Source organism: Melozone crissalis, unplaced genomic scaffold (assembly GCF_028551555.1).
Source record: "Melozone crissalis strain CALT ecotype California unplaced genomic scaffold, PUWL_Pcris_2 ptg000198l_1, whole genome shotgun sequence".
Lineage (NCBI taxonomy): Eukaryota > Metazoa > Chordata > Aves > Passeriformes > Passerellidae > Melozone > Melozone crissalis.
Genome location: NW_026535962.1, coordinates 696,361 through 721,788, shown reverse-complemented (window position 1 = coordinate 721,788; position 25,428 = coordinate 696,361). Strand labels below are relative to the sequence as shown.

The 25,428-nt window shown below is 55.3% G+C and overlaps 3 protein-coding genes across 5 annotated transcripts; 1 reads left to right on the top strand and 2 right to left on the bottom strand.

Moving 5' to 3' along the window:
- The first annotated feature begins 32 nt into the window (after positions 1-32).
- On the top strand, positions 33-8,779 carry TRAF3IP3 (TRAF3 interacting protein 3). The gene is made up of 14 exons (XM_054293917.1): positions 33-294; positions 343-394; positions 519-543; positions 773-802; positions 1,049-1,144; positions 3,131-3,202; positions 3,460-3,600; positions 4,306-4,443; positions 5,463-5,598; positions 6,342-6,404; positions 6,483-6,542; positions 7,074-7,228; positions 7,867-8,115; positions 8,696-8,779. Exons 1-14 carry the CDS (start codon positions 33-35, stop codon positions 8,777-8,779), a joined length of 1,563 nt encoding a protein of 520 aa, XP_054149892.1.
- A 922-nt stretch (positions 8,780-9,701) lies between these two features.
- CUNH1orf74 (chromosome unknown C1orf74 homolog) lies at positions 9,702-10,793 on the bottom strand. Its single transcript, XM_054293907.1, has one exon. It carries the CDS (start codon positions 10,791-10,793, stop codon positions 9,999-10,001), a length of 795 nt encoding a protein of 264 aa, XP_054149882.1. The 3' UTR covers positions 9,702-9,998.
- A 696-nt stretch (positions 10,794-11,489) lies between these two features.
- IRF6 (interferon regulatory factor 6) lies at positions 11,490-15,330 on the bottom strand. Of its 3 annotated transcripts, none has more exons than XM_054293902.1 (7): positions 15,157-15,330; positions 14,104-14,308; positions 13,546-13,672; positions 13,304-13,470; positions 12,684-13,076; positions 12,189-12,307; positions 11,490-11,899 (listed from the first exon to the last, which is right to left on the bottom strand). In XM_054293902.1, the coding sequence occupies exons 1-7, from the start codon at positions 15,328-15,330 to the stop codon at positions 11,678-11,680; spliced, it is 1,407 nt and encodes a 468-aa protein (XP_054149877.1). In that variant the 3' UTR covers positions 11,490-11,677. The 3 variants fall into 3 exon arrangements, with proteins under 3 accessions (XP_054149877.1, XP_054149878.1, XP_054149879.1); XM_054293903.1 differs by having other exon boundaries at positions 13,304-13,467; XM_054293904.1 differs by having other exon boundaries at positions 13,304-13,450; positions 13,550-13,672.
- Positions 15,331-25,428: the final 10,098 nt, after the last annotated feature.

The following is a 25,428-nucleotide window of genomic DNA, read 5'->3' as shown; positions in this document are numbered from 1 at the left end:
CCCAGGGCACAGCCCCCAGGGACGGGGCCGGCATGCCCAGGAGGGCAGAGAGCTACGAGGAGAGGAGCGAGCGGCGGCAGGAGGCGCGGGAGCGGCTGCGGGGCAGGGTCAATGCCACCTGCTGCAGGGTCAATGCCACCCGCTGCAGGGCCACCGTCCCCCCGGGCCGGGCCACGGCCACCAGCCCCCGGCAGGCCGAGTTCCTCCGCAGGAGAAACCTGGGCCCCGAGGCCGGGCAGGCCCTGCCGGGACAGGGACGGACGCGCTCGCCGAAGGGGGACAGCCACAGCCACAGCCCCTCCTGGGGGGCATCGTCCCCACGCTGTCCCCTGGCCTCCACAGGGACACAGACCCTGCCCGGCTCGGCACTGACGGACTCCAGCCAGCAGACAGAGTGAGCGGCTCTGCCCTCCCTGGCCGTGCCCAGAGTGCTCCCACGGAGGCTGCACAGACAGAGCTGGGGAGGGGTGTCCAGCTGGAGACCCTCCCTCAGTAACGCTCTTTGTTTGTCGTTGCAGCTGGGGAATAGCAGTTTTAAACAAGGTAAGCAAAGCGCGGGTGGTGGAACTCCTGAAAGGTAAACTGCTGTGGGAATATTTCCACTTCCCTGGAAAAACTAACCCAATGGACCCCCGCAGGCTCTCCTTCTCCACCCAAACATAGGCTGTTAATTCACTTTTATTTAAAAATATTTAGTTTTTTGTAGCAAGTTCATGCCATGTTTGTAAACTGAAACAATCCTATTATTAAACACCTGCCCTTTCCCTTTCAGGAAATGGTGCAGCTCTCCAACTACCTGAAGGTAGGTACCAAACAGTGCTCAGCACCCACTGGGACAGCTGGTTTTCACCAAGAATAATGCTTATTAAAATTATTAATATTGCTGAATGAAGGGGTGTTAAAAGCCCAATTTTAACATGGCCAAAAAAGCCAACAGACCCCAAAGACCTGGAGCCCAGGCAGGGCCAGCCCTGGGCTGGGGGCTCTGGGCTGGGGCTCTGGGCTGTGCCCCAGCTCTGGCCCCACTGACCGTGTCCCTGTCCCACAGGAGGCCCTGCACCGCGAGCTGCTGCTCAAGCAGAAGATGGTCATTTTACAGGAGCTCCTGTCCACCCTGCTGCAGGCTTCAGAGAAATCCTGGCAGGTACCAGAGAGCTGCAGGACCCCCCATCACCTCCCCTGCTCAGGGAGGGTGGGACAAACAGCAGAAAAGGCCCTTTTTGTCTTCTATGAGGATGCAAAATTAAGATGATGCATTTTGTGTGATATATGAGGCTTTCTGATAGGATCCTTAAACAATTTGTGCTGTTGTGGCATTTAAAAAAGCGTGGTTTGAAAGTTCTGTTGGGGCAGAGAAGCGAGTGATTGGGTGAGGGGGGACAAAAACTTGTGTTAGACACATCCTGTGGTGAGAAACTTCCGCCTTTGCTCGCCCCTCCAATATAACGTGAGCAGGAAAAAACAGCCAGCCACAGGTGCAGGAAGTGGCCACGAAACCTCAGAATACCAACAGGTGGGTGCTCCTTGCTGCTCGCTGCCCTGTGCAGGACAGGAGAGACTTTGCTGCTGCCTCTTGCTTGCTGCTGTTCCTCAGCCTAAAAATCAGCTTTTCATTGGCCTAAAATCAGCTTTTTATTGGCCTAAAAATCAGCTGTACCTCAGCCTAAAAATCAGCTTTTCATTGGCCTAAAATCAGCTTTTTATTGGCCTAAAAATCAGCTGTACCTCAGCCTAAAAATCAGCTTTTCATTGGCCTAAAATCAGCTTTTTATTGGCCTAAAAATCAGCTGTACCGCAGCCTAAAAATCAGCTTTTCATCAGCCTAAAAATTGCTGTTCCTCAGCCTAAAAATCAGCTTTTCCTCAGCCTGATAATCCCCTTCATGCTGGAGCCAACAGGCAGATGCTGCTGCTGGGAGGGGATTCTGTGAGGCAGGTGGGGCTGGCAAAGGGAGGGATGGATGGATGGATGGATGATGGATGGATGGATGGATGGATGGATGGATGATGGATGGATGGATGGATGGATGGATGGATGATGGATGGATGATGGATGGATGGATGGATGGATGATGGATGGATGATGGATGGATGGATGGATGATGGATGGATGATGGATGGATGGATGGATGGATGGATGGATGGATGATGGATGGATGGATGGATGGATGATGGATGGATGATGGATGGATGGATGGATGGTGGATGATAGATGATGGCACAGCCACATCTGTGCACAGCTGGAACCTGTGCAGACAGCAGAGGAAGAGAGCTGAGGAAAACCAGGCAGAACACTGCACATCTAAAATTGCTTTTCAAAATTCCACCTATGCACTAAGAGCCTTTAGCTCTTTGCACCAACAGCTGAACTGGGAAGATGGAGTCCTTGGGACTGTAAATGTGCTTCTGTGCAAGTTTAACCAGCGCTGAGACACCGGCAGCCTGGTTTGCTCGGCTCTGTCAGCTATTCCTGTAACACCGGGGAGTTTCTTGTCAGAGTCGTGACTTCAGACGGCAGTGGGCACAGAAGATATTGGTGTTCTCAGTACTGGTGGTGGAAACCAGCCCACGTGAACTCTTTGCTAGCAGTGTTATGTGGATTTGCATGCAGTCTGCTTGCACAGGGCCTGAGCAGCCTGACTAACACCGAGAGGAGCCGATGACAGTGAGGAAAATGAATCATCCCCGTGCCCAAATGCAGATGTTGCGACACAGAGCCAACCCATTTTCTAAGGAAAACAGGCAGCCAAGAGCGTTCCAGCAGCTGGAGCTCGAGGCAGGGAGGGAGGGCACAGAGAACAGTGGGGACAGGCAGAGCTGCATCTCTGCCAAAGCCAGCCACAACAGCCCAAAACCCCCTCGCTCCTAACTTGTCATGTCACTGCCAGCACCTGCACTCAGTAACCAGAGAAACCCCTCAGGACAGGTTCTTAATCCATAAAAGTGCCACTTCCCCCGTATCCCATTTATTCTGAGGCTGGGAAGGTTTCCTTGAGCTCTCAGCACTGAAGAGACTTTGATCTGATTACAGATAAAGGGAGAAAATGAGCCAAAACACAAACCCAGCAAAACTTTGGGGGCACATTGTGCAGTTCATGATTTCACATCTCACTTCAACTGCTTTTCCCCAGGGCCAGCTGAACGAGGACAAACTGAGGTGTAAACTGCGGGTGCTGGAAAATCAGCTGCAGGCCTGCAGCCAGGTAATGTCTGCTTCACTGACATACACGGGTGAGGAAAGGCAGGAAAACAAAAACCAAGCCTTGTCACTGGGCCGGGCCTCAGTTTCTCCATCAATCTGATGAGATACCGATCCAAAAAGGACTTTAACTCTTTGCTGAAGCAATGCTTCACAGCACATTAGCAGCAGCATTGACACACTCTGGGTTTGCTAACACTCATATTTAGCAAGGTGAGAATCTGACACATAAAGCACCTCAAGCTCTTTCTTTGTTTCAAGAGTTACTCAAAGGAGTGCGTGAAGAAGATCCTGATCGAGATGGAGGACCAGAAGCAGACCTATGAGCAGAAGGCAAAAGAGGCTCTTCAGAAGATGCTGGAGGAAAAACTCCTGACAGAGCAGCAGCTGCAGAACTCTCAGGTGAGCACTATGTCTTACACCTGGCTTGGCTTTAATTTAGCCCAGCTGTGACAAAGAAAACCCACAGGGAAAGGGAAAGGTGATGACAGGCTTGCCATCAGCAGCAAAGATAAAAAAATATGAAGTTTTAGCTACTCAGCAAAGCCCAAAGCAGCTTTAGTGCAACCTGTACTCACTCCAAAAGCTGCACACCAGGTTACAGACAGCTCACAGCTGGGGAAGTGTACTCGGGTTTGTCAGCTCCAATTGCAATCCCTTCCCTCCCACCATCCCTCTGGGCCATTCCTGCCCTGCTCACACCATCAGACACCGGGCCAGAGGTCTCCAGAGCTGTTTTTTTCTGCAGTTGCTCATTTATATGAAAATAGGATTTCCCCAAGAGGCAGCAAATTGCTTTGACCCACAGGATAACATATCTGCAGAAAGACAAGTGAGCTTTACCCCAAGTACCAGCGGGCTCCTCCAGCCTGCTGGCAGCACAGGAACGTGTTCCAGAGGGAGCCCTGCCCTGCTTGGCTCTGTCCATCAGATGGCATCAGCCCCACACGGGTGTTTGTGTGCTGCTGCTGCTGGGGGAGCCAGCACAGCCCGGCTGGTGGCACCAGGGCAGGCTGGCAGCATCCTCCGGGGCCGGGGGCACGCTGGGGCCTGGGTCACAGCCAGCCCTGGGTCACACTGACCCCAGGGTCCCTCTCTGCTCCCCAGAGAAGCCTGGCAGAGATGCGAGAGGACCTCGCCCTGTGGAAGGAGCACAACGCCACACTCAGAGCCGAGCTGACCAAGGAGACCACAGCACACACCGAGCTCCGAAACAGCTTCCAGGCTCTGCAGAGCGAGCTGCAGGTACGTGGGCTCCCTGCAGGAGCAGCCCGCTCTGGGATTTTGCTGCTGCCGGGTGCCCAGAGCAGCCCTGGCTGCCCCTGCATCCCAGGGGGGTTAATCCGCATTCATATGGGGATAGTTTTTCTGAGTTGGGCGTTATGTGGGGATAGTTTTTCTGAGTCGGGCGTTATGTGGGGATAGTTTTTCTGAGTCAGGGGTTATTTGGGGATAGTTTTTCTGAGTCGGGCGTTATTTGGGCGAGTCAAATGTTTAGTGAAGTTAGGAGGATGTGCAGGGTCAGTGATAGGGCCAGTGTGAATAGGATTATGCTTATTACTCTTCTCTGGGTTCAAACCAGATTCTAAGGATTGGAAGTCGATTGTAATTAATATACTAGAAGAGTGAGATCCTCATCAGTGCCATAGAGATGTAGAGGGATAATCGCACGGGCCGGGCTGGACGCTGGGGCTGGGGCAGTGGGAGGCCGTGCGGGGGCAGCACGAGGACAGCTGTGAGCCCAGCCAAGCCTGCCCGCTGTGTGTCTGTGTGTCTGTCTGTCTGTGTGTGTCTGTGTGTGTGCCTGTCTGTGTGTCTGTGTGTGTGCCTGTCTGTCTGTCTGTGTGTCTGCCTGCCTGTCTGCCTGTCTGTGTGTCTGTCTGTCTGTGTGCCTGTGTCTGTCTGTGTGCCTGTCTGTGTGTCTGTGTGTCTGTCTGTGTGCCTGTCTGTCTGTGTGCCTGTCTGTCTGTGTGTCTGTCTGTCTGTCTGTGTGTCTGTGTGCCTGTCTGTCTGTGTGCCTGTCTGTCTGTGTGTCTGTCTGTGTGCCTGTCTGTCTGTGTGCCTGTGTCTGTCTGTGTGTCCGTCTGTCTGTCTGTCTGTCTGTGTGTCTGTGTGCCTGTCTGTCTGTATGCCTGTCTGTCTGTCTGTCTGTCTGTGTGTCTGTGTGCCTGTCTGTCTGTGTGTCTGTCTGTGTGCCTGTCTGTCTGTCTGTGTGCCTGTGTCTGTCTGTGTGTCCGTCTGTCTGTCTGTCTGTCCCGGCGCAGCGGGCGGACGCGCAGAGCCAGCGGCAGAGCCGGGAGCTGCGGGCGCTGCGGGACGAGCGCACGGAGCTGCTGCAGACAGCCGGCGCCCTGCGCAGCGACAACGACCGCCAGGCCGCCCTCATCCGCCGCATCCAAGGTACCGGGGCCGCCTGTGCCCTCCGGGAACCGCCAGGGGCCCGGGGAGGGCTCCCGGAGCGCTCCACAGGGCTCGGAGCGGCGTGCGCACCACGCTCGTTCCAGCACGCCGCACATCTCAGCGTGCCACCGGGGCCGCTGATTGCCACAGCCCTCCAAAACTGTTCCTGGCCGGATTAAAGAGTTCAGGGAAGTGGCTTTGCCAGAGGAAAGGATGTGATGGGAGACCTGAAAAGAAATAAAAAGCTGAGATATGTCCTCAGCTTGAGGCAGGACTTGCCACCCTGGGCAGAGCATCAGCCCCGGTGCTGGGTGGTGAGGGCAGACAGAGGAGCTGGTAATGTCCTAAAGCGCCGCTTCAGACACAGCGAGGGAACTCACGCACGTTATTTTGAACTCACACTCGTTATTTTGAACTCACACACGTTATTTCAAACTCACACATGGCTATTTTAAAACATAATTAGGGAAGAGAAAGCGGGTTGCAGTTCTAATCTCGTAACAGGTCTTGCATGAACAGCTTTAAAATAAACCATAAATGACTTGAATACGAGGCTCGAGAGAAAAAGCTGCCAAAAAAGAAAGAGTAATAAACAGCTAAAAATCACATCCCTTCAGAGAAGAAAGTCCAGGGCAGCCAAAAACATCTGCTCCACTCTACACATGTGGAGAACAGAAAATACCACCCTTGCATAAATCTACAGAGAGATTTATACCAACCTTGATCTTCTATCCTTATTTCAGATAAATTGCAAAAAGAACAAGAGCAGAAAGTGACACTGGAGGCAACAATCAGCCATTTGCAGAGTAAGTAACACAGAAATGCACAAAGATAGAGGTCTCCTTTAGTGCTGTGGACAATGATATTGCTTTTTGTGTTCCCAGACGTGATCCACAACCAGAACAACCAACAGAAGAGCCAGGAGGTGACGGTGCAAAGGACAGGTCAGCAAACTTTGTAACCCCCACGTAGCACTCCCTGGACACACGAACACTAGCCCTGACCCTAGGAAAAGTCTGCAGTGGTCTAGAATAAAAGGTTATTTTAAAGCTACACAGAATGAATTGTTTTGCTAGCTAACATTAAAACTATAAACATATTTATGATGGCAAACACTTTAAAAAATAAATGGATTTCACTGCAAATTCTACTTCAGTGGCTCCACCATATTTTTTCCAAACAAAACACATTCCAGTTTATAATTGCAATTAGAGCTGTACTTGACAAAAAGAAAGCAATAAAAAAGGCATTTTAACTCTCCCTCCCCTCCGTTTCTGGCAACTGTTTAGAAATATTGCTCTTAAGATGATGAACTTGTAGCTACAGCAGAGACAGTGATAACAAACTCAGCTCCTGTGTCTTCTGCTTGGTGCATAGCACACCAATGTTATCCCTGAAGTGTGCTGAGTAAACAAGAGCTAGAGCCAGCCCAGAGCCTGGAGCTGTTTCTCATCAGAAGCCTGACTCTTTTCTAGACCAGGTTTCCACCACACAGACCCCACCTCCCACTCCTGCCAAGGAGAAACAAAACGCTCTGTCAGAGCAGCCCGAGGAGGAGGAGGAGGAAACAGAAAGTGTGAAGGATGAGATGCAGAAAAGGACACCCCAGCTCACAGCAAAGGAGAACGAGGTGAGGAAGGCACTCAGCAGAATCACCAAAGCTCCTGCAGGTGCCCAGGCCTGGCTCCTGTAAGGATTACCTGCCCCAAGTCTTATCCTGACCCCCTGATGAAGGCCCTGCACACAAGGGCAGGGTGCAGCAGCCTGGGCTGCAGGAGCAGAGCTCTCCCTGTACAATCCCCCTGCTCTCACAGACAGGAGAGCCTCAGCAGCCCCACAGGGAAAAGCCAAAGCCACGCTTTCAGAACCAAGCCCCTGAGCATAAAGGAAGGAGAGGAGGAAAGGAAAATGCTTGCAATAATAACAACAATAAATATAACAGCAAGGCTCTGCTAACAGAAGCAATGCCTGTACAAATGGGCTGCAAGAAAACCCAAAAAGCCAAAGCCTTTTACACACAATTTGCCATCAAATCAGCCTTCTGCCAACCAACAGCCCCTCAATTCTTATAGCAGTGTTCAGCCAGCAAGGATCTATTAAAAAGGACTTATAAAAGAATAATTTATAAAAGAGCTTGTGCTGTGACTGCTGGCAGCAAAGCAGGCAGGTGTGGGAAGCTGGCAGTGCCCCAGCACTGTGCCCTGAGCTGTGCCCTGTCCCTGCAGGTACCCAGCTGCAGTGACTCTGAGCTGTGCCCTGTCCCTGCAGGTACCCGAGGATGCTCAGCAGAGCCGTGCCCAGCTGCGGGTGAGGCGCTGCAGCCACTGCAGCAGCCCAGCAGCCCTGGGGGCACACAGAGCCCAGGGGACCCCTCCTGCTGACAGCCCCTCGCTGTGCCTGCAGTGCTCGGAGCTGCGCTCGGAGCTGGAGGCGCTGAGCCAGGAGTACCAGTGGTGCCTGACCCGGCTGCGGCAGTGCCGCGACGAGCTGAACCGCTCCCAGGGCAGCCAGGCTCAGGTGGGAGCTCCTGCCCGACCCCAGTGCTGCACACTGCCTGGGACACGTCCCCTCCTCTGTGCCCTGTCCCCCCTCTGTGCCCTGCACACTGCCTGGGACACATCCCCTCCTCTGTGCCCTGCACATCGGCCTGGGACAGTTCCCCTCTCTGTGCCCTGTCCCCCCTCTGTGCCCTGCACACTGCCTGGGACAGTTCCCCTCTCTGTGCCCTGTCCCCCCTCTGTGCCCTGCACACTGCCTGGGACAGTTCCCCTCTCTGTGCTCTGTCCCCCCTCTGTGCCCTGCACATCGGCCTGGGACAGTTCCCCTCTCTGTGCCCTGTCCCCCCTCTGTGCCCTGCACACTGCCTGGGACAGTTCCCCCCTCTGTGCCCTGTCCCCCCTCTGTGCCCTGCACACTGCCTGGGACAGTTCCCCTCTCTGTGCCCTGTCCCCCCTCTGTGCCCTGCACACTGCCTGGGACAGTTCCCCCCTCTGTGCCCTGTCCCCCCTCTGTGCCCTGCAGAGAGCACGTTTGCTAGGGCTGCCATGGAAGTGGCATCCCCCAGCACACTCCCAGTAACACAAGCTTCTCCTGGCAGAGACAGCGCAGCCCCTGGATCCCTCTCCTGGTGGCAGTGGCAGCAGTGGCCATCGCCGCCTTCCTGGCGACGTACAGCCTGTGAAGGAGCTCCCCGATGACTGACTTCACTGCAGGAACTGACCTCTGCTTCACCAAGAGCAACCTGACCTGACCTGACCTGACCTTCTGCTGTTTTGTGTGTGCACATTGGGTTTGTACCCCGAGCTGGTGTCACTCCAGCCAGCTCCTGAGAGCACGGGGACATCACCCCTTCCCTTGGCTGCTGGTGTCACTCTATCCTGAGCTGATGTCACTCCAGCCAGCTCCTGTGAACACAGGGACATCACTCCTTCCCTTGGCTGCTGGTGTCACTCCAGCCAGCTCCTGTAAGCACAGGGACATCACCCCTTCCCTTGGCTGCTGGTGTCACTCCAGCCAGCTCCTGTAAGCACAGGGACATCACCCCTTCCCTTGGCTGCTGTGGTTGCTCTGTTACTGCCAAAGGCTGCCCTGCCCAGCCGTGAAGATCCGAGGGACAAAGCCCCTGTCAGGATGAGAGGGACAGGGCATCCTGTGCCTGTGGCATCCAGCCTGCCTGGGGTTTATACCCCCGAGTTCTCCTCCTGTATTTATTGCCTCCCTAAAAGGGAGGTACTCGATCTTGGGCCATCTCTACTTTTACCTGACAAAGGAACCCAACCCAGGGGGGCTCCTCAGCACAGCCCCCTCACACCCACTGCTCTGTCCCACTCCTCCAGCCTCCCTCGTGGCCGAGCATCCCCACAGCCACACCTGCTTCCCATCACTGCCAGCACCACAAGAATTCATCAGAGACACGGGTTTAAAGTCCCTTTTGCAGCTGCACCGTGCAGGTTTTACAGCAGAACGTGCCCATCATTCATGTGCAGGCTCAGACACAATGACATCACCTCCCATGGAAGTAAATATACCTGAAATATACACGTAATGTACACGTAGTAAACACACATGGAGCCTACAATAAACTTCACTAATTCACAGCACCCTGGTGTTCAAATCATTTATTCATCTTCAGCTGCCCACTGCAAATAAACACACACTGACTTTGCAGGGTGTGATGTGCAGGCAGGCAGGACTGAGGCAGCAGAGCATCTGGGAGCACACTTTTTTTTTAAAGAAAATGTATTTGGTTTTGCCACCGGCCTGCGGTGACTGTAACAATTCAGCCTTCAGTGCTCAAGGCCCACGAGAGACGCAGGGGACAACACACACAGGGAGCTGGATCTTCTGCCTTGGTCCCTGATGCAGTGAGGAAGGCTAAAACGTCTGAGAACACACGTGCTTCACAAGGCGACCGCTGGAAGAGACACGACCTCGCTGGAAATGCAGAGATCTACAAAGTCGCTCTGAGCACCGAAAGCCTCCCTGAGCTGCCGGCACCAGGCATCCAGCACGTCCCGGAGCTCGGCGCACAGGCTCTCGGGGACGCTGAAGGAGCAGATCTGCACCCGGAGCCCGTCCTTGATGCGGGGGCAGCGGGCCCGGGCCGTGAACACCCTCAGCGGGGTGAGCGCCAGGCAGTTCTCGGCGCCCTCGGCGAAGGTGTACACGGCGGGGTAGCCCAGCAGCAGCCCGGCCACGGTGCACAGGTTCCAGCCGCCGGGTTCCACCTCGCTGGCGGTGACCGGCTCGGCTCCGGCGGCCTCGGCGTCCCGCAGGTGGCCCAGCAGGGCGGCGAGGTGGCGGCGCACGGCCCGGGCCTCGTCAGGGCCGCAGAGCGCCGGGCCCCGCCGCGCCGCCGACACATCCACGAGCGGCGGGGACCGGTCCCGGAGCCGGTCCCGGGCCGGCCCCGGCCGCAGCACCAGCGCCGAGCCGCCCACGGCCAGCACGTGCAGCCGCTCCGCGGCCAGCCCGGCCTCCCGCAGCCGGCCCAGGTAGCGCCGCAGCTCGGCCGGGCCCGCGGGGCCGCAGTCCCACAGCAGCGCCGGCTTCAGCCCCGCCGCCACCGCCAGCACCTCCCCGGCCGCCTGCAGCGCCCGGGCCGCGGGCAAACGCCGCCTCCGGCCGGGCCCCTGCGCCTCCCGGGCCGCCGCCACCAGCAGCGGCACCGGCAGCGCCGCGGGGCCCGGCGCCATCGGCGGAACCCGCCGCGGTTCCGGGGCGGGCCCGAGATCGGCCCGGCCCCGGCAGAGCCGCCTCCTGCGGGGCGGGACCGCCTCCACGCGGCCGGGGGAAGGATCGGGAGAAGGGCTGGAGTGGTGGCATGGCCGGGAGAAGGACCGGGAGAAGGGCCGGGGCAGCGCCATGGCCGGGGGAAGGACCGGGAGAAGGGCCGGGGCAGCGCCATGGCCGGGGGAAGGACCGGGAGCCGGGCTGGGCACAAAGCAGGGCACAGGGACAGTGCCCGCAGCCCGGGCACAAAGGGCACAGGGGCAGTGCCGAGCCGTGCTGGGAGCCGCTGACAGCTCTGTACCAGCACTGACTGCTCACAGTTGTACAGATCTGAACAATCAGCCCCCAGCAGACTAGAGGAGCTCCAGAGGTCCCTTCCAACCCCATTTTGTTATATATGCATTTACAATGCTGGCATATATGCATCCCTATAAGCCTCTCTCCCCACTAAAAGGAGTTCAGCCTTTGAGGTTGCTGCTAGAGCCCTGTTAAAGAGAAAAAAATGAGACAAGGTGATATTGTCCAGGCAGATTTAATAGAGCACAGATTATTTTCTTTCTCTCCTTCCAATGATCAAGTGTTTATATACATTGTATTATAGCAGATTAAAAAATATTACAGAATTGAAATCTGATGTATACAGAGGAGTTGTTTAAGCAAACAGCTGAAAAGGGTGAAGGAGTTAGAAGCATTCCTGTAATCCCCTCTGTTTTGAGCCACATCCAAAACAAAAGCACAACGAATTGCTGGAATTGTAGAAGATGACCAGATGTTATTTATTCAGACTGAGGCAAGGCACAGGTTAAGAAGCACTCCGGTGTATGTACACGGCCAGAAGGCAGGGCCATCACTGTGCTGGGAGCGGCTGTGCCATGTGCATGGCCGGGGCCTGCATGGGCCAGCCCTCCTGGTGGTTCTGCAGCAGGCGGTAGAGCTGCTTCAGGTGTGCCACGATGTTGTCCTTGATGTCGGGCGTGGAGATCTGCAGCCGCACGCTGCCGCTGTCGAAGGAGCGCGTGAAGTCCCCGGAGAACATCTCGTAGATCATCCGCGCCACAACGGGGATCACCTGGTGAAAAAGTCCCTTTTTCAGCCTAAAGGCATGTGGAATGGCCCTGTTTCTCTGCAGGAGCCCCTGTCCTGGATGCAGAGAAGGTTTCCACAATACCCTAAAACACACAAACCAATTCTTTTCAGCACATGTCACATTTGTGTTTGCTCTCCCAAACCACCATATTTACTGGAGTTTCCCCGGTGTCAGAAGCCACAGCAGAAAATAACAGATCTCAGTATCCAGGGGAATTGATCCCAAACCAAACAAGGCTGGCATATGTCACCCCAGAGCCCCAGTGCCCTACCTGCACCACGATCAGCTTCCTCTCCCTGGGTTTTCCATCGGGCCACTCTTCTCCAAAGCAGAAGTAGATTTCGTATGGTGGCTGTTTCTCAATTTGTCCCTTCTGATGGGCAATCAGCTCTAGGAGGAAAAGCAGAGTGCTGCAGGGTTGTCCTCTTTAGGCTGGAAACACCCATGACATCCCACCTCATTGCATCACCCCGGCCTTACCTACACAGTCCTCTGGCACCTCTCACACAGTTACAGCTCAGCCCTTGCACGTGAAGTGCTTTCTTTAAAAGCAAGGCCCTCTGACGTCTCTCAGAGCGTTAAATGAGTGCACAGTGCCCTTCTCCTGCCCCACACTCACTCCAAACTCCCCTGAAGTCAGAGGAGCAGTGGCCCCGACCTGCTGTCCACACCTGGTGCACCCAGGCAGAGCCCAGCGCAGACCACCCTTTCCAACAGCGCCATGCCCGGTGTCCAGAGCTGTTCTCCACAAGCAGAAGTCACCTACCGCTTAGGAAGGTTTCCAGACAGAAGAGCTTGACCTTCTTTTGCCTCTCGATGAGGTTTGGGGTGGTGGAGGAGGGCGCACAGGGCCCAGACCAGTACACCTTGCACTGGCAGAGGCGCACGGCGTAGATGGCGTGGCCGCTGACCTCCAGGATCAGTCCCCTGTCCATTACATCCAGCAGCCGGCTCGTGAAGATCTTCTGCCTCTCGTTGGTGATCTGCTCCGTCCCTGGGAACTTGACTTGCTCCAGGCTGATGGGCCCAAAGAGCTCCTCCTGGTCTGGCATAGGGCCCAGCTCTCCATAGAAAAGTCTGCAGCCCTGCGGGTTGCTCACGGTCGTTGTGGGCCCGGTCTCCTTTCCTCGATACTCAAACTTGATTTCCAGGTCTGTCACTGAGAGAGAAAGCACCAGTGTGGTTTTTCCTGGAGCACCAGCACAGGGACACCACACAAGCCCCGTTGCCCTCACAGGGATGTTTAAACCACACACAATTCTATTTAAGCTGTACAAGTTCTCCTCGCTCGCTCACAAACAGCCACAGGAAAAAAGGCAAAACACTATTTTCTGTGGGGTTTTAAAGCACAAAAGCAGAAGCACTGTCACAAGCCCACACACATACTTGGCAGGGAGCTGATCCAGAGCTCGGGGCTGCTGAAGAAGTCGTGCTGCAGCACCGTTGGGGGCATTTCCATATCCAGAGGTTCATTCTTTGGCCACACAGTTTCAGAGCTGCAGTTTTCTGCACTGGCTGGAGCCATCGGAGAATCTACAAAAAGGCAACAACTCCTCAATAAATCAAGATTTTACTTCAAGCATGCAGCAACTTACAAATACCTTCACTAATACATCAGTCTGTGCCACCAACCATTGATATTGAGAAATGGAAATGTCTCTTGAATTGGGACATGCTGAGATTGATTCAATTCTTCCTCCTCTTCATCATCAAGATCATTATCCTTTTCATCCCACGGAGCTGAGCCAGTGGAACCTGCAAACAAGCACATTCTTGTGGGTGGATGATCAGCATGAAACACTGGCAAAAGATCATCTTCACACTGGATATTAATTTGCATATTTTTCAAATTCCAGTAAAAAATTATAAACCTGATCCATACAGCACGCTAATTTCAGTTTAATATATAATTCTAGAAAGAGAAGGTTAAGTATTGATGAGGTAAGACACAGTGTTGCCAATATTAGGCTGTTTAGCAGGAAAACACACAACTGTGTGCAGCTTTATTAATTTCAGGACTAAAGGATGGTTCAGAGTGCTTGTAGTTTAGGTACAGGCTTCACCTGGGAGCTGCTCCTGCTGCACAAGGGCAGCTGCAGAGTTAATGCCGAGGGAAGGAGCTCCCTTGGATCCACGCCTGCCCAGGAGCCAGCCCAGGAGCCAGCCCGTGGCAGCAAGGCTCTCACCTGGATTAATGATTGATCCCTGCGACTGCGGGATGTCGCACACTTCATAAATTTTAATCGGGTTCATGGGCACCTCCTTGGTGCCATCGTACATCAAATTAAACTCCCGGCTCTTGTTGAGTGCACATCGCAGCTGGGCTTTCCACTTTGCAGGGTCTGGCTCGTCCACTCCTTCCTGGTACTTTCCTGTTTCCACGGCCCATGCCTGGGGACAAAGTACAGCCAGCTCAGGCCAGCCCTCCCCACAGAGCAGCTTTTATCAGAAACCAAACCTCCACACAAATGCACTGTAAAATCCTTCTCTTGCAGGAGTCCTAGGTAGAGCTCTTGTGATAACGAAAAAGGAAATTCCCACTTTAATAGTTTTTCTATTAAAATAAAGTGGAGAAAAAAAAAAAGTAAATCCAAATTCCAAAAGAATGTTCACAATTCTGGGTTAGAGGTTTTGTAGGTCTCAGATTCAACACCAGAAGTCATTTTTGACAGGGAGCCTGTGCAGGAGGAATGGACTTGGTTAAAATGGAGTGGAAGCACAGCCACAGACATCCGGCTGGCCTCTCCCTCTCTCACCCCAAAATCTGATTATTGGTCCAAGATGCCTCCAAGACAAAGGTCAGAAATTCCTCAAAGGAGCGCAGGGAGTTACAGCGAATCCCTTGGGATAAGAATATTAGGGACAGTGGCGATGAGTGCTTGTGATGAGCTTGTGGTGGACCTCTTAAGGCTTATGTAACAGCATTTCATGGTTTGCTGCCAGGAACAAGCCAGTGACCACATCCCAGCCCGAGCAGATGGAGCCAATAGCAATCATCTCCCAGAAACCAAGGATCACACAGCACCCTGCCTTTGGTGGTGGGAAAGGGTTAAAGAACTCAACACCACCCCAGGCAGTGCCAAGCTTCGCGTCCAGGTGCACAAAGTGGCTTTTCTGAGGTCAGATAAATGAAATGTGCCTGCAGACAGCTCCCGAGACGCCTGTCCAGCTCCGGGCCAACAATCCAGCCCTTTGTGTGTGTTCCAGAGCCCTGGGATGCCCGAGCCGCCCCGGCTCACCTTGAAGATGGTGTTCTCCTCCTCGTGCTGGGGGCTGTGCCGCGTCGCGTGCTTCCAGGGGATCTGGAAGCGCTTGGCCTCGCGGTTCAGCCAGATCAGCCCGGGGTACATGCCACTGTCCACCTGGGCCACCAGCCACGGCTTCAGCCGCACCCTGCGCGGGTGGAGGGCCATGCTCTGCAAGGGGGACAGCAGAGCCATGCTGGAGGTTACTCGAGCCTCGTTGGCTTCAAAGAGCCTGAACTGATGTAATGAGAAAGGGCCCTGTGCTGGGTAACTGCTGCTGGGTTTATGTACTGCACCCTGAGAGCACCAATTCAGGTTCAGCTGGGCGACTCCTCTGCCGGGGAGAGTCACACACACCTCCCTGAGGGGGCCCAGAGCTGTTTCAGGGACGGCAGCCCACATTCAGTGTCCCAGGGTGTTATTTGTGCTCGACGAGCGCACGGAGCGCCAGCCCTGAGCAGAGCTGGGCCGCAAACCCCGAGCAGGAGATAAAGGCACCAACAAGCCACAGCAAGAACAGGCAGCAGAGTTTCCAAAGCCTCCACGCACACCTTGAGAAGGGGCTGATCTGATCTCTGCTCCTGCAGTCCTGTCAGACTCTCAGCGAGGAGGAGAAAGGCTCACCCTGACTGGGAGGGTTTAACCGAGGCACAGGGGCTGCTCTACCACAGCCACAGACTCTGAAAGTCATTCTGTGGCTTTTCCATGAATGCCCTGGATGCAGCATGATCACTGGCAAACAGCAGTGACCTGTAATAACCAGGATGTTTATCCAGAAGGACATGAACTGCAGGTCTGCCTGTGCTGCTGCTAAAAATCGACTGCTGTTTACTTAATGTTTTTGTTAAGCAGCCCTGTGCTGCTCATACAATTGCAGCCAGCCAACAATATTTTCCTTGTGTAGAACAAAGCCAAACAAACAGAATTAACGTGTGTCTCTCTCTAAGAAGAGGCAACATTCAGTATCTTTAGATTTTGGAAGGGGATTTCTGCACTACGTGTGTGCTGAGAATGTGCATCTCCCATATTCCTTTGTAAATCCTGAAACAGAGGTGAGAAATTACAAATATTCCCATTAATAAAGCAGTTACAGGACAAGTAAAACCTTTGCCATAAGCCCTAAATATTGCTGGAGGAATTGCAAAATGTGTCTGGTAGCAGAGATGGAGAAGATTAAAAAAAATCCTATCCAAGAACTAGTCTGGGAACAGGTTTTATTTGTTCAAATACCTGCAGATCCCATTCAGAGGCAAGCGCTCACACAAAATTAATCCAAACACAACTCAGTTTATCTGTTTATCTTCTCTGCAAAGAAAATGTTCGGCTTCAACTGCAAACCATTTTCAAATAATAGTTTGAAAATGTGTGGGCACATTACCAGACTGTTTCCCAGGAGCTGCAAAGGATCAGGAAGCAATCATCAAAATTATTTTAGTGTTCCTGAAACTCTTCTGTGTTGGTTCTCCATGTTGAAAATGCTGCCAGAATTAAACCTCCTGGACTTGGAATTGAGACCAAAATTAGGTACTGATTCCTCTTGAAAAGGAAATAAAAAGTGACATTTTGAAGAATCCTTAGCGCGGCTGCTTTCCACCATTTCTTTTAACGTTACATCTCACATAACGTTACAAGCAGTCCCTGCTAATAACATGGAATGTGCACACACCTTTGCAAGACACAGAGTAAATTCAAACCCCCAGAACAGCAGAGGTTTGTGCCCCTGTCCCAGCAGAGGAGTCGGGTGACAAGGTGGGTGCTGGCAGGGATTGTCCCTGGGCCCGCAGACAGCGTCTGCCAGCGCTCAGCACTACAATGCTTTATGACCTTTTATCACCAATGACTTGTTGACACGATAACTGAGAGCAAATCAACTTGAATCCCATGGCTGGGCTCAGACGGTGAGTCAGCCTCTCAACAACCTTCAACTTCGATCCGGTGGGTTCCACCAATGCCAGACACCTGGGAATGCCGGGGCACACTCACAGTGGGTTCCACCAATGCCAGACACCTGGGAATGGCTGGGCACACTCACAGTGGGTTCCACCAATGCCAGACACCTGGGAATGGCTGGGCACACTCACAGTGGGTTCCACCAATGCCAGACACCTGGGAATGGCTGGGCACACTCACAGCTCTGCCAAGGCAGAGGCTCCTTGGTGCACAAACCGGGGACTGTCCAGCTCCCTTTATTCCCACGCAATCTGGGTGCTGGGCAGGGATAATTAGCACATCCCTGTGCTGCTAATGCATCTCTGGTCAGTGATGTAATTACTGCCTGTACCCTGATTATTGGTATTTCTCCTTGGAGACACTGAGCCCAACAAGAGCCACTCGGAGGCAGGAAGGAGCAGACAGCCTGCAGGCACTCCCCGCAGGGCTGCAGAGGAGTGACCAAGGTCAGGGACAGCCCCCGGCCCTGTGCTGACACTCGGGGCCCTGGTGAGGTCCCAGACAGTTCAACAGCCCACGGAGCACCAGGAAAACCATTCTGAGGCCCAGCTCAGCTTTGCTGCACGGATGCTTTCGCTCCTCGCCTGCAGATCCAAATATACTCAGCGTTCCTGCTTCACCTCATCCATTAAAGCCTCTCAAGGTGCAAGGGTCTTCTCGGGGTTCACGCCTGCAAATCCACAGACCCTTCTCCTTGCTCCATTACCTTTGTTTGACTATATTATCCTGGATTTCATGGACCTGTATTCGTTTTTTCAAAGGCAAACCTTCCAAACAGGCTGAATTACCATCTGATGCTGAATCACCTCCCTGCACCGGGAACCTGGGGCTCCCACATTTCAGAGCTCTGTACATCTCCTGCCTCCCACCACCCCTGCTGTCCCCAGCACACCCGAACACGATCAGAACTCTGAATTCCCAGTTTGCACACCCAATCTGGTCAGCTCAGCCCCCACTACGGCCGGGCAGCCCCTGAAGTTGGAAGGGGCACGAGTTGTAACACAAAGTGCGGGGATCTGGGGTGTAACAGCTGCGATCCCAAGGCAGCAGAGGGCGGGGGTAACATACCAGCCTCGCTCTAACTTTAGGCCTCGCTCTACACCGGTAGGAAGGCGCAGCCCGGCGCTGCCCGGGAGCCGGGGACAAGGAGCGCTCAATCGGCGTTTGCAGCGGGCTCTGCCCTGCCGGCCCCGCACGGCGCCCCCGCACCGCCGCCCTGCCCCGGGGCCGGGCAGTGCAGCCTGCAGAGCTCCGCACGGAGCCCCGAGTGCCCGAACCCCGCGCGGAGCCCGCACCGCCCGGAGCCCCACGCGGGACGGGGCCGCGCCCCGCAGCTCCCGGGCCGGGCGGCTCCGGGCCCGGCACCGCCCGATCCCCGCGCCCCGCACGGCTCACCCCGTCCGTCCGTCCGTCCTCCGTCTGTCCGTTCGTGGGGCTGGGGCGGGTCCGTCCCGCGGGGGCTCCGGGCCGCCCCGCGGGGCCCGCGCGTGGGGCAGCGGCGCTCGGGCAGCGGCGGCCGCGCTCGCCCAGCGCCCGCCCCGCCTCACCTGGCCCGGCCCACCTGGCCCGGCCCGGCCCGGCCTCCCCTCACCTGCCCCGCCTGCCCCTCACCTGCCCCGCCTCACCTGGCCCGGCCCACCTGGCCCGGCCTCCCCTCACCTGCCCCGCCTGCCCCTCACCTGCCCCGCCTGCCCCTCACCTGGCCCGGCCCACCTGGCCCGGCCCGCCCCTCACCTGCCCAGGTGCGCTCAGCGCAGCCGCGCCGCCCGCCCCGCCCCGCTCCCGCAGATCCCGGGGCAAGCGGAGCTCCCCGCACCCCCGCCCCTCTGCCGCGGCCCTTTTCCTGTCAAACGGAGTCTTTAGGAAACTTCCGAACGGGATATAAAACGGGATATTTTTTTGCCCCCGGTAAATGGAGTGTCTAGTAAAGGAAGTTTGCTTTTAAGCGGGGCGTCTTTGCTTTTAAAATGGAATATTTTGGGCAGAAAGCATTAAGTTCCTGGGCTTTTTTGCAGTTCAAAGCATTCTCAGCTGAGTCATAGAATCACGGCATGATTAAGGTTGGAAAAGATCTGAAGATCATCGAGTCCAAACATTAACCCAGCACTGCCGGGTCCACCCCTAGAGCGTGTTCCTTGGCACCACATCCGCAGGGCTCTGAGCATGTCCAGGGCTGCTGGCTCCCTGCTGCCCCGGGCAGCGTGCTCCAACGCTTGTCCGTCCTTTCAGTGAAGAAATTCTCCCAGATATCCAATCTAAACCTCCCCCAGCACAACCTAAGTACATTTGCTGTTGTCCCACATCCATCCGTCCATATAAATCCATATCCAGGCACAGGATGAAGCCAAACCCTTGTCAAATTCTTGTCCCACATCCATCCATCCATATAAATCCATATCCATCCATATAAATCCATATCCAGGCACAGGCTGAAGCCAAACCGTAAACTCAGCTCTGATTAAAGCCACAGGCACACAGTTTTTCTGTGAAAAGCATAAAAACGTCCCTCTTCCCTGGCTCCATCCCTGCTCTGGGTCACACCTACCCCAGGGAAGGGGCTCAGCAGCTTCTCCCCGGTCCCTCTGCAGGCTCCTGCCCTCCAGCCTCGCGTCTTATTTATTTTCCTCGTAGGTGGAGAACCGTGACTCAGTGGTGAATCTTGGTTTCAAGGATCATACAGTGCTTCACCTTTCAGTTTCAATGAACCAGAAAAAAAATGGGAATTTCCCTTCTCCTTCTCACCATGAGCACTGTGGAAAATACTGAGCCCTGGCTTTGGGAGGGCTGAATTACACCCACAGCTCAGTCCTGAGCCAAGAGGCTGGAACTGGACAAAATCTTGGAGATATTCACAGAGACAAAACAATTTATTGTTTCTCTGGGCAAGTTTGCATTGCTGGATACCGGTGTAAGGTAAATATTTCAGGCTTCAGTCAGCTTGGAATTCCACTCATAGGAAACATGCAGGAGTTTGTCAGCACATAAGAAAATCTTCCTGGCAATAAGCAGAATAGCAGATGTGACACTCAGAGCTCTCTGTGCTGGGTGAGATGGTTCCCTTAGTGGTACCTGACCATTCCTGGTGTGTAAATCAGGGAACCGCTGCTGCTGCAGTCAAACACCCCTGTTATCCCTGCTGTGTAAAGCACGCAGTGGCAGGACAATTTTGGGAGCAGCCAGGAAGAGACACAGGCAGATATTGGGCTGGACTCCAGGGCAAGCTCTGCAGCATCTTTGATCTCTCCCCAGCCAGGGCAGCACAAAAGCTCCTGCATTCCTGCTGTGCACGCCTCTGTCCCACGGGGAAAGGGCAGGATGCTCTGGGCTGGCTGTGCAGGGGGACACCAGGGCTGCTGCTCACTCTGCTGCTGCCCTGGCAGTGCCTGGGCACGGTTTGTCCTTCCCGGGCACACTGGAAGGACACTCAGATGCCCAACCTGCAGGAGGGGTCCTGGGGCAGGGTTTTTAAAAATGGAGCAATGTGGCAAAGCAGCTGGGTGAGGATTGCAGAGCTTGGGAGAAGGGTCCAGCCCTGCCTGCAGTGTCCCTGCAGCTGCTCAGGGCAGGCAGCTGTGCCTCTGCTTCTGCCACAGCCCCTGTGCCCCTGCCACAGCCCCTCTGCCACAGCCCCTCTGCCACAGCCCCTCTGCCCCTGCCACAGCCCCTCTGCCACAGCCCCTCTGCCTCTGCCACAGCCCCTCTGCCCCTGCCACAGCCCCCCTGCCACAGCCCCTCTGCCACAGCCCCCCTGCCCCTGCCACAGCCCCTCTGCCCCTGCCACAGCCCCTCTGCCCCTGCCACAGCCCCCCTGCCACAGCCCCCCTGCCACAGCCCCTCTGCCCCTGCCACAGCCCCTCTGCCCCTGCCACAGCCCCTCTGCCACAGCCCCCCTGCCACAGCCCCTCTGCCCCTGCCACAGCCCCCCTGCCACAGCCCCTCTGCCACAGCCCCTCTGCCCCTGCCACAGCCCCCCTGCCACAGCCCCCCTGCCACAGCCCCCCTGCCACAGCCCCTCTGCCACAGCCCCTCTGCCCCTGCCACAGCCCCTCTGCCCCTGCCACAGCCCCCCTGCCACAGCCCCTCTGCCACAGCCCCTCTGCCCCTGCCACAGCCCCCCTGCCACAGCCCCTCTGCCACAGCCCCTGTGCCCCTGCCACAGCCCCTCTGCCACAGCCCCCCTGCCACAGCCCCCCTGCCACAGCCCCTCTGCCCCTGCCACAGCCCCTCTGCCACAGCCCCTGTGCCCCTGCCACAGCCCCTCTGCCACAGCCCCTCTGCCTCTGCCACAGCCCCTCTGCCCCTGCCACAGCCCCCCTGCCACAGCCCCCCTGCCACAGCCCCTCTGCCCCTGCCACAGCCCCCCTGCCACAGCCCCCCTGCCACAGCCCCTCTGCCCCTGCCACAGCCCCTCTGCCCCTGCCACAGCCCCTCTGCCACAGCCCCCCTGCCACAGCCCCCCTGCCACAGCCCCTCTGCCACAGCCCCTGTGCCCCTGCCACAGCCCCTCTGCCACAGCCCCCCTGCCACAGCCCCTCTGCCACAGCCCCTCTGCCACAGCCCCTCTGCCTCTGCCACAGCCCCTCTGTCACAGCCCCTCTGCCACAGCCCCCCTGCCACAGCCCCTCTGCCACAGCCCCTGTGCCCCTGCCACAGGCCCTCTGCCTCTGCCACAGCCCCTCTGCCACAGCCCCCCTGCCACAGCCCCTCTGCCACAGCCCCTCTGCCTCTGCCACAGCCCCTCTGCCACAGCCCCTCTGCCCCTGCCACAGCCCCTCTGCCACAGCCCCCCTGCCACAGCCCCTGTGCCCCTGCCACAGCCCCTCTGCCACAGCCCCTGTGCCCCTGCCACAGCCCCTCTGCCACAGCCCCTCTGCCTCTGCCACAGCCCCTCTGCCACAGCCCCTCTGCCACAGCCCCCCTGCCACAGCCCCTCTGCCACAGCCCCTGTGCCCCTGCCACAGCCCCTCTGCCACAGCCCCCCTGCCACAGCCCCCCTGCCACAGCCCCTGTGCCCCTGCCACAGCCCCTCTGCCACAGCCCCTGTGCCTCTGCCACAGCCCCTGTGCCCCTGCCACAGCCCCTCTGCCACAGCCCCCCTGCCACAGCCCCCCTGCCACAGCCCCTCTGCCCCTGCCACAGCCCCCCTGCCACAGCCCCTCTGCCACAGCCCCCCTGCCACAGCCCCCCTGCCACAGCCCCCCTGCCACAGCCCCTCTGCCACAGCCCCCCTGCCACAGCCCCTGTGCCCCTGCCACAGCCCCTCTGCCACAGCCCCTCTGCCTCTGCCACAGCCCCCCTGCCACAGCCCCTCTGCCACAGCCCCTCTGCCTCTGCCACAGCCCCTCTGCCACAGCCCCTGTGCCACAGCCCCTCTGCCACAGCCCCTGTGCCCTCCCAGCCCCGGCACGGATGCCAGGTTAATGACTCTGCCCAGCCCTCAGCAGGTTCGGTGGTTTTTCCCTCTGAGTTTCTCCCAGCCCGTGCCGGGGCGTGTGGCAGCACGCTGGGGCAGGCACTGACGGGAAAGCAGCTGCACATCTTTTTCCATGCTCTCGGCTGGGAACGTGCGGCTCTGGAGCGGCAGGGTGATAGTGCAGGGTGGCTGTGAGGCAGGATGTGCAGGCAGGTGTTACCTGTCTGTGACTGACCATGCACACAGTGAACACCGCTCTGACACAACCCCAGAGCATTGATCCTGCTCCCTCAGGCACACACACTGCCCCAGCCTCTGCACTCTGCTGTTTTCCAGAAATTATTCTTATTATTTTTACTTCTCTCTGCCTATATTACCTCTTTCCACGTAATTTTTAAAAATCAAATGAAGAGATCTTTTGGCTGATAAACTGTACAGTGACATCCTGCTGCCTGAGAGCAGCTCTTCCAGGGCAGTCTGCAGAGCACACAGAGGGTGTGCAGAGGAATTTCCATACCAGGAGCCATGGGATTTACTTTATTTCAGTGCCAAATTAATATCGCTATTTTATCAACACGATTGTATGTCATGATACCTGCAAGAGCAGCAGCTGGGCTTTGTACTCCAGGTCTGCTGCAGCCCTTTGTTCCCAGCTGGAGAAGATTGCAGTCATCAAAACAAAAAGGAACCATTTTCTCTCCTGGGAACAGATCACCAAGTTCCCATAAGGCAAAACAAAATTATGCAATGAGTCGAGACAATGTCCTGGGCATGTGGAGTCTTGCTGTGTGCTGTCAGCACTCACATTCCAGCAGGAAGCTCCGTGCAGGAGAGCAGCACAAAATGGTGGGGAGGCTTCACCCAGCACATCCCAAACTCCCCAGCTGTGCTGCAGGAAAAGGAACAAATCCTTCCCACCCTGTCCTGGCAGCCCTCTGTGGCCTGGGGCTCTTTGGGACCGGGGAGAGCTCCTGGCCTCACCAGCCAGGATAATCCCAAAAACTATATTAAATCATTTATAAACACGGCTGTGGCTGCCAAATACTCCTTTCCAGTAGCTCTAGTGAGGAGGAAAATGGGGGGATGGATTTATTGTTGTTTTTCTGGTGGGCAGCCCCACAGCTGCTGTGCTGTGATGAGGCAGCCCTGAGTCAGGGGCTGAAGCACTCCCAAAAGGAAGGGCTGAGTTCATTGTTGTGTTGCATTCATCTAGGCACAATGGTAGACAAGAATACCATTAGATAGAAATGCTTTAACTGAAACAGAACAGTCTTAAATTTCCTGGCAACTCCTCTGGTCCTTCCCATCCACCTCCAGGCCTCTGCTGTGCTGTCTCTGTCCTCTCTTTGCTCCTCTTTTAAGTGAAACCAAACCTTACCTGGATGTCCTCACATGTAAAGGTGTCAGGTTGTGTTATACTCCTGCAAATCTCTGTGTGTATATATAAATATATAAATATATAAATATATAAATATATAAATATATAAATATATAAATATATAAATATACAAGTATATAAATATATAAATATATAAGTATATAAGTATATAAATATAAATATATGCATATATAAATATATATATATATATATATATATATATATATACAGTAGCACTGCAGGGTCACTTGCAGGTGTGAGTGGGTTCAGACCAAACCCCACTCTGACACTGCAGCATGAATTGCTCGACTGTTCTGCAATATCAAATTCAATTTTCAGCCAGGTTCCTAACCAGTATTCTTCCATGAGAGAGGCTCTTCTTACCTAACCAACACCAAAAAAAGTCCCAAAAAACGAGCAGCTTAAATCCATCTGGGCCTTGGCATGTGGGATAAGAGAATCTATGGTTTCCTATTAATGCTGCTCCAATCCTCTTAATGAAGATATTGGGCTGGCTTGGGCACATTTATAGCTCAGGTCATTCTTTCCACTGACACAGATACTGGTGGGGTTCAGAACGATGGGGCTGTGAGGAAGAGGAAGGGGCTGTGAGGAAGAGGAAGGGGCTCTGGGTGTGCTGAACAGGAGGAGCCAGCCCAGGGAAGAGCTGCACTTTGTGTCTGCCACCATCAGAGCCATAAATGAGCTTCAGGGGAAGGGCAAGCAGGAGAATTTCCATGGGCACAAAGGGGGAAGGGAATAAGGAGAAAATGCTCTAAAATATGGAAATAAACAACTGGTGCTCTGTTTAGCTTAAAGCTTTAAGGTGGAGATGTGACAGTAAGAGGAATATATGTGTGCATAGGTGCCTTCACTGTTGTCTCACAGCCTACTGCAGACATTCAATTAATTCAATCCACCAGCAGGTTCTTCTGTGGAAATGTTTGTTTTCTCAGGATCCCCTCTCTGTAGCTGCTGTTTTTCCTGTGCCCCATCTCACTGGAGCACTGAGCAGCCCCCACAGGCAGTAACACAAGCCAGCACTGCAAAGATTAATGTTCCTTCCCCTATAATCCCTTTTTCCCCAGAAAACCCTACAGCACAGAGAGTGGGGCTGTGTGTTGTGTGTGCTCCCAAATTCCCTGACAGGGAGGCGTCAATGTGCAGAAAGACCCTGAGCCCCTGGAGTTTGCTTCTAAATAGGGCACAGCTCAGAACATCTGAAGGTCTCTGGGGCTCATGGGTGGGAATCTCCTAATGGTCTTTAGTTATTTTTATCCGTGCCCAGCGCTCGGTGCTCAGTGCACAGGAGCCACTCTGAGATCTCCTGGGCAGCGCACGGAGCTCCAGCACCTGGGCAGGGAGGAGGAACAGAAAATAAAGCACAGAAGAGGGAAGGTGACACGGCAGGACACAGCACTGACATCAGAGGAAGGCACGGGACAGAGAGCAGACAAAGAACAAAGGACTTTGGCAGGGTTCTTCTTCTTTTCCGTCTGTTTTTAATCCTGCCTTCTGGAGGAAA